General features: G+C 30.0%; 1 protein-coding gene across 1 annotated transcript; it reads right to left on the minus strand.

Moving 5' to 3' along the window:
* Positions 1 to 707: 707 nt before the first annotated feature.
* On the minus strand, positions 708 to 7,076 carry LOC145628264 (uncharacterized). Its single transcript, XM_081680561.1, has 6 exons — positions 6,332 to 7,076; positions 4,980 to 5,570; positions 3,687 to 4,286; positions 2,134 to 2,657; positions 1,272 to 1,829; positions 708 to 731 (listed from the first exon to the last, which is right to left on the minus strand). Exons 1-6 carry the CDS (start codon positions 6,981 to 6,983, stop codon positions 708 to 710), a joined length of 2,949 nt encoding a protein of 982 aa, XP_081536687.1. The 5' UTR covers positions 6,984 to 7,076.
* Positions 7,077 to 8,890: the final 1,814 nt, after the last annotated feature.

Below are 8,890 nucleotides of genomic sequence, written 5' to 3' on the forward strand. Positions count from 1 at the left end.
AGTAGTAGAATTATACTTTTTTTTTTAGAATGGAATGGAATGGTAGAATTATACTCCCTCTGTCTCTTAATAAAAAGCCTCTTTATAACATTTATTACTCATATAATAAAGAGAACGAGACTTTTAATTTAGGGACGGAAGTAGTACTTCGTATACAAGAAAGTCCAATTTATTGTCACTTTTAGATGTTTTTTAGGTGATATCTTCAAAAAGTGAAAATAAAAACTAAAATACTAACAAATACAAGTATAGAAAAGCATCCACTTTAGCAAATCCATATTCTACAAGCTAGAATGCTTAAACTTTGGTAAGATGCAAGCTAGTGAGAATCCTATTAATTAATTGAAAGACACGCAATAGATGTTTACCTTTTAGGGCATTGGGGCTATTGTAATTTGTAAGAGGAAAGTCAAACAACCTACTACTTGAATAGACTAATTAACACTCTCTTTTTTCTTTTTTGACTAATTAACCTTCTCTACTCTAGCACACACTTGAATTTTACAACAAATAATATTTACAACAAATAAAATTGTATACATGTATTATATTTACAACAAATAATACACACTTGAATTTTATTTCCAGTTTTCTCAAGCACTTCTACTGTATAAATAAAACATGAAGTGAACTTAGTTCAATACAGTAAATCAAATCGACGACATTTAATCAGTTCGAATTCTGGTATCAAAAACTAAGCACGAACTCTACTCGGTCTTAGAGACGCACCCCTGCAATCCAAACATTGATTTAAGTATTAGATGTGCATGTATTAGCTTAGCTTTTTTAAATATATATTTTAGTATTTTACATGCATACTAGTACTACTATATATTTTAGTACAGGTAAGATTAAACAGTCATCCAAATAATTTTAGTATTTTACATGCATACTAGTACTACTATATATTTTAGTTATATTTTTCACAATAATAGCTATTTCCAAGGGTGCAAAACTTTTCTCTTCTGTAAGAAATGATAATTGCAATTAAAACACTTTTTCTACCTTCTATTTTCTCATTCTGCTGTATTTCTATTACTTTTTCAATAGCTAATTATCTTATTAGGTGCACAAATAAAAGAATTTCAGAGCTGAATTGAAATTACACTACATTTATGTGTGTGCAGTTTTCATGTCATTTCAAACTCAAATGTTTATAATAGAATCCATACATTAGCCTTAACCAAAGATTAAAATTTAAGTGAGAATATTAATTTTAAAGATAGAATATATTAATATAGTAAGTATAAGTTATTAAACAAAAAGCTTACCAATTCCATCATACGAAATCGATCTATGCAATCCTTACTTTGAGAAGGGAATAACTTATATATGTACTCTAGAGCACGGTACAGGAGAGTCTTGTTGATTGAAATTCCAATGAGAGAGCTCATGATGACAATAATAAGGATAGCTGCCCACAATGACTTCGGGGCTATGACAGTGTAGACTCCCGACATAAACGCCAATAATGTGCAATTTAGTGCCAAAAGGAGTAACACCATACTCCGATCAATCAACATCAATGATTTGCTTGAATCAAAGACCATAGACCATATGAGACAAATCAACACCAACATTGAAAAAAATAGGGCTAGTGTATTGGATACCAAAAACACCAAAAAAGCTGCCTTCTTTGCCATAATTGCTTCCCCGGAATCTTGAGTAAATCCACCGGGGAGAGTGAATCCAGCAGTGAATGTAATGGTGGCTAGTAAAGCAGCTACCACAAGCAAAGAATTTCGCACATCCAACAAATTTGTTGTCTTAGTTCGAAAGTATGTCGTTTTGATCATTGGATCAAGTCCAATTCTCTTGCACATTCGGTCCTGCAATGATTCATAATTGAAGTTCACTTCTAGCTTCCAAATTAAATTTTATGACATACAAAAAAAAAAAAAAAAAAAAAAAAAAAACTTCGTATGCTAGTCCACATATATTATTGCCAACACAATTAATTCAATGAAAGTTGTGTTCATTGATATCCAAAGCTCGAATAATAAATTTTAGCTTTTTGTGTTTTAAGGAAAAGGAAATGGTACAAAAGAGCAAATTATATTTTATATTTTTTTGCATTGAAGAAGCAACAAATTCATATATATAACATTTAATTTTATTGGAAAGAAATCATACCCATTCTTGTTTTTTGTCAATGCATTTCTGAGCTAACAGATCCATGGCAGATTTATCTTTATTATCCTTGATGTCATAGTTGATCTTATCAATGCTGAGTAAAGTTTCAGTCAATAATAAGTCTTCATCTTGTATTGCTTTGTGTAATGGTGTTACACCTTGAGAATCTTGAAGATTAATTAGATCCTTCATGTATGGAATCTTGAGAAAATCTTCATAGTCTATTACATTTTTAAGTTTTATATGATGTAAAGGAGAATCCTTTTTTTCAATACAAAGATATCGAAACGCTCTCGGATTATGGTCGATGAAGGCACAAATAGCTGAGACATGACCATTTTCACAAGCATTTGTCCAAGCAAAGGGTTCGCTGCTGAACATGGATGAATCTTTTTTCAAAACCGCTTTTATAAACCATGCACGACCAAGTTCATGCGATTTATCCCAAGGTGATTGTCCATTGTTGTCTTTTTGGATGATGAATTCTGGTGCTTCATTTACTAGCCATGTCCCAAACTTTTCATCTGCTTTCATTTTGTTTTTGATTGTTTTTTATAACCAAAATAGTTTCTTTAAATGTTTTGGAGGCTATTTTTGGCCCTTAAGGGTCCAAATTGAGCCCAAATTTAGCAAAAAGATAACATAAATACCCCGTTTTGCGTATTTAAAAATATCTCGATTTGTGTGTTTACGTATTTAATATGCAAAACGAGGTATTTATGTTATTTTTTTGCTAAATCTGAGCTCAATTTGGATTTTTTAAGGACCAAAATAGCCCCTTAAACCTTAAATATAACAATTTTTAACACGCAAATCGATAAAAAATAATTTTTAAGTGGAGAGTGGGTTCCACTAACGAAATTTGTTAACGGTAAGGTTACCGTATAGAAAGTAAATGTATTTTGGGGTTACAATGTAGATTTCTAAAAAATGGGGGGCACATTGTAGAAAACGGAAAGTTAGAGGGTTATAATGTAGAAAAACCCAAAAAAAATTGAGATATTATAATGAATAGAGTGTATATATATAACATCAATCATAGACTTCAATTCAACCTACCATTAATCTAAACTTTTAGTTGATCGTATTGTTCCTTTTAACATGGTATCATAACTTGCTAGGTCTGTTTGGCCTTTCATAACTAGGCATTTATTCGTTATGTTCCAATGAGGATTAAAATTATATACACTCATGGTGATCTAATTTCATGTTAAATATGGGTTTGGATGTATTTTTTTTTTCCCTTATCACATATTCACATTCATTACTTTTCAATAAATTATTCACCCCATTATTTAATACCCTAACTACCTCATTTACCTCTTATTTTATTTAAAGTCAATGAAATTGCTTAAAACTATATGCCGGTTAAAATGTAATACTTATTGAAATACGGAGGGAGTAATAAACTAATAAATAACAGTAAAAGCTAACAAATCTGGGCATTAGGTTATTTGATCAGACTATAAAATTGCAATGCACAAGATGTTTTTTTAGCTAGTAAATAATTAAATAAGGATTAAACATAACAATGAGAGATCAAATCTTATTACCTGTCAAACTTGTAGCCGTAACATGCAATATATTACGGCCATCAGAAGAATCCTTCAGATATTTGGTCCAACTTTCCTTATCCAATCTTGACATTATAGTTTCCGCTACTTTAGGGCAATTATATTGTATAGCTAGAAACAGAATACTGTGCTCTGGCTCGTAAATATCTAGTAGCTCATTAATATAATGTTCCTCATGTAATGACAATAGGTATAATGCAAGTTCTTCCCGTTGATTGTGTATTGCCAAGTGCAGAGGTCCTTGATCGACTTTATTCTGTATAAACCATGGCACATTAACGTCGTTCACCTTCCAATTAGGAAATTCTTCTTTGTAAGCTTGTACTAGAAGTTTAACTATTTGGATTATTGCTTCATTGGTAGTAATCGATGCAGCAACATGAAATGGGTTGTTCATGTTATTGTATTCTGCACTATCTAAGAGCTTAACAAAAGTACTCCTCCACTTGCTCTCTAAAATGTATTTAAAGAGCCATACTTCACCGTTTTTGACCCAATTGTGCAATATTGTAATCCCTCCTTTGTCTATTCCTTTGATTAGCTCGGGATGCCCTTCTATCAGTCGTGCACAAAAGTCTTCTGCTTTTAAAGAAAAATACTACTAACTATTATACAAGTATAAAATTTTAGATACGTTACTTTAATTTTGAGAATATTAGTTACAAGTAACATATATATAGTGCAATGTATATAATTGAGAGTGCTTTTTTACCAAAAAAAAAAAAAATGTAATTTGAAATTTTAATATGTGAAGGCACTCTAATTTATTTATTTATTTACATTTTATTTTACGAAAAAAGCACCCTAACTTTGCAAATAACATTTCATTCACATAGTTTGATTTAATTGTTTATTTTAATTAAAGTTTGATTTAATTGTTTATTTTAATTAAAGTTCCATTGGTTGATCTTAAATGAACTCGATAAAGGAAGCTTCTAGTTTATTTTACCAAATTAATTTGCATGTAACAATATGGGCAAGGTAGTGGTTTGTACATAAAATATCATTTAAATTTTAAGTTTTTTTTTTTTTTTTTTTATTAATAAATTTAAGTTTTTTTTCCTCAGGTTAGCGTGATTTTCCTAAAATATTAATCATTATAATTCATAATATAATCATCCATATAAATTGTAATCTGCTGTCTTTTTTGGAACAATTTGTTGTGATTATTGTCTGCAATCAAAATTAATATGGAAGAAAGAAAAAGAGAAATATGGATATCATTGCAATAATTGTTTAAAAGTGATCAAGAGGAAAGAGAAGTAGGCTTACCTTTGCATAACGGTGCAAGATGCAATACATTTTTGTTATCCTTATAAAGAAGTTGAGTCCAACCTTGCTTATCTATTATCTCCAAAATCTTCGCGGCAACTTCACGACATCCATTCTCAATAGCCAAGAACAATACATTACTTTCAATCTTTTTGACTGCATTTTCATCCACTGACAAGATATACATTGCCAACTTCTCATACCGACGTGCAATGGCTGAGGACAAAGGTGTATTTTTTTCATTATCTTGTACTAACCAAGGAAATTCATCTTCAGAGATGCTGGATGATCCTTGTTTGTATACATCTATGAGCAATTTTGCTATTTCAATAGCATCTTCTTCATTAGAGGTTTTATTAGCCAAAATATGAAATGGGTTATCACCGTCATTATCCCTTGAAGAGACCAAGTTGACAAAAGTCCTCTTTACATCAGGGATTATATTATAGCTTTCTAGAAGGCATCTAAACGGCCACATTTTACAACCACAATAGATCCACATATGGAATACTGACAACGAACCCTCAATTCTTTGTTTAATTAGGCTTGGCTCTCTTCGAAGCAATTGTCGAAAGATTTCTTCTGCTTCTTCTATAATACAGAAAATACTCCATATTAACGGTAGAAATTAGTACAAGTAGCAATATACTTTGCAGCGTATTAAACTAAAATAACTAATAAATTACTCCCTTAGTTTCACTAATAATCGCAACTGTGCACATATCATTATTGTTTGACCGTAGTTAAAAAAAATATCTTGAATCTCTACCCTTTTAAAAACCAGAAGTTGTGTTACTATTTGAAATCTATAGTGTTCTTCCGTTTATACCCTCAAGCTATTTTTATAATACTCAACAAAAACTTAAAATATATGTAGTACGGAGTATATGACTATATTTATAATACTCCCTCCGTCCCCTTTTGATAGTCTCTTATGGGCAAATTTTAGTCCCAAAATGTTCATCCCATTTGCTTTTTCTAACAACTATTAATATTAATGTGCAACAATATTTCCTCCAATTTTAATGTTCATCCCCCTTTTTTTTTTCCTCCAATTTGCAACAATACTTGTGCAAAGTTATATTTCCCATGTAAATTTTGTTTTTCCATGTACTTTTATTACTTTCTCTCTCTATTTTTTTGCATACCCAATGTCAATTTACTTTTTCAATGCACTTTAACTATTTTTATTAGTGTTTATTAATTCCCTTGAAAAATGGCCATAAAAGACTATCAAAAGGGAACGGAAGGAGTATGTGGCTATAAAGGAGAGTCTAGATAGTGTTAAAAGTACAATTCAGTTTTACAAAATTAAAAAAATGGAGGATGTATTAAAAAGACATAAACCTTACCTGAATCATTTAAAAAACTTACTACTGCGAGCGCATTATAATTACCCATGGGTCCGCAGCAACAAATGGAATGGGGGGACCTCAAGATCTCCAAAGCTATTTTTGTTAACTTATTAAGTATAGCATCATAAATTATGTAGGAGCCGCGATTAGCAGGCTTGTTGCGAATCAACTCCATATCCATTTTTAATATTTCCAACGCACATTCCTCGTTATCATTAACAACAGCCGTGTAGGAAGGGGTTAATCCATCGTTATCTTGGTGTAACCAAGGTCGTTGAGAATGTTCAGATGGTAACGTTGGTAAACAACGATAAACATCTAGAAACATCTTTACTATCTCTACATTACCAACGGCGGCTGCTACATGAAGAGGGTTGGCATTGAGTGGTTCGCGTGGTTGAAGGAGGAGTTGTTGAGTGTTTTCGGAAGGTAAGATTTGAATGGCCACTCTTATAAACTCTTCTCTATTATTGAATGCCGCCATGTGAAAGATATTCCCATGACGGCGATCAGCTTTATCACTGCTTTGTGGGTAATAAGTCATGTAGTATTCAATGGGTTTTTTGGATTCAACACATTCTCTAAGGAACTCTACATTTCCACTCAGGGCTGCATCTCTCAGATCCTCATCCATTTCCGATGAGGTCATTTGTGTTTTCAAATAATGAAGCTTTTGAGTTTTGTGTTTTGGGTTTTTGTGTTTTGGGATTTGAAAGAAAGGGTAATGTATGGTAGCACTTTATGGATTGGCTTCTTTTTCTTTTTAAGTTTTAATAACGTCCACATTTATATATATATAATGTCCAAGCTTGAAGCTTCAGTATAAATTTATTTTATTCACTTGTTCTGTACTCCTCCCATTATTCTTATTTAACTTTGTTAAAAGTGATATCTAGATGATCAAAAGTGATTAGTAATATAAAATGAGACAAGTGAGTACGACTAAAATTTGTAAAGTGTGAAATGTATTAATTTGGTAGAAATGTAGTAGAATATTACATATGCTTAATGTTATAAAGTACAAAAGTATGTGTTTTTTATTTATCATATTATAAAAGTGCTAATTATATTTTGAAAGAGAGCTAAAGAGGTGATAAATGAATCATTATTAGGATAATTCTTTTGAAATATTTTTTTTGGTATAAGTGATTAAGTATTTTTTTTCAGAGCCCAAGTAATTAAGTATTTAAGCATGCTTTAATGTCTAATTAAAAATAAATCATGTTTGGATATATAAAGCTATTTATATATTTCTTAAAAAAAAATAAAAAGAAATAAAAAAATAAATTTTTTTTTTTTTTATGTATAGCTATATATATTATTATCTATCACTTAGGAACAAGGTAATAGCTTAAAGCTATAGGAAACATATATGTTCTAAACTTGTCTAATATTACAATGAATAAACTTTCACTTTTACTTTAATAATATACTTTTGTCTTTATCATTTTTTCTCATCACATATTAATTTCACTTTTGATTTTTCTATTTTCAAGTATTACTTACAAGTATAAATATAATGAACGTTATTCACATTTAAACATAATCGAGAAAAGTCTCAAAATATTTCCTAAGCAAAGGACAAAAATGAAAAGAGATTCTAAACCTCTTTAAATATTTCAAGGAACGAATTTTATAAAGGATTCATATATTCCAAATACCCCACGTACTTATCACGATTTTGGTAATTAAATTAGGGTGTATTTAGCTCACTAATTCTAAGTATAAGGTATGGTTTGAATCCTTAACTTGCTTTTAGTTGATAATTTGAAGAGCTTTTTAACTTTGCCTCAAAACCCCATCCCAATGCAAGGTATAAAAACCAGGTTAAGGGTAGGAACAGTTAAAATTCAAACCCATGCAACAACGTCGTATTATGCTAGTTTCATTCCAACATACTCCAACGTCTCTTTAAAAGATAAACATATAATATAGATTCCCACGCAAAGGCAAGAATCATTTATAACTTGAAGGTGTTATTATAATGTGGCCCTACTTTAGTAGAAATCTAGCCTTTTGAAGAATAATATATCAACAAATTGGTAATGAAGTTTTTTTTTTTTTTTTTTTTTTTTATGAAACAATTGGTAATGAAGTTTAAAAGGCAGGTGATAAACGAATCATTCAAATCAAATTTTTGACTAGGATAATCCTTTTGATTTTTTTTTTTTTTTTTGAATTTTTTTTTTTTGATTTTTTTTTTTTTTTTTTTGGGTTGTTTTGTAGTATTAGTAGTTGTTGTAATAAGCAATACAGTGTGGTTTAAAGTCAAATTAAAAGAACAAGTATGTTTGGTTATAAACCGCTATATATTGTAGATCACTTTTGGATATATTTAGGCCATTTTCACTTCACCTTATTTTTACTAAATTGGAATTTTTTTTTACTGAAACAAAATTATATTTGCTAAACTTAAATTATTTTGTTGAATTTAAATTAATTTTACTGAACTGAAATTATTTTTGCTGAATTGAAATTATTTTTACTGATTTTCTATTATAATTCTTCTTTAAGACAACTGAATTTTACTGAAGTGAAGTTATTATTACCGAACTG

Source organism: Chenopodium album, chromosome 4 (genome assembly GCF_948465745.1).
Source record: "Chenopodium album chromosome 4, dcCheAlbu1.1, whole genome shotgun sequence".
Taxonomy (NCBI): domain Eukaryota; kingdom Viridiplantae; phylum Streptophyta; class Magnoliopsida; order Caryophyllales; family Amaranthaceae; genus Chenopodium; species Chenopodium album.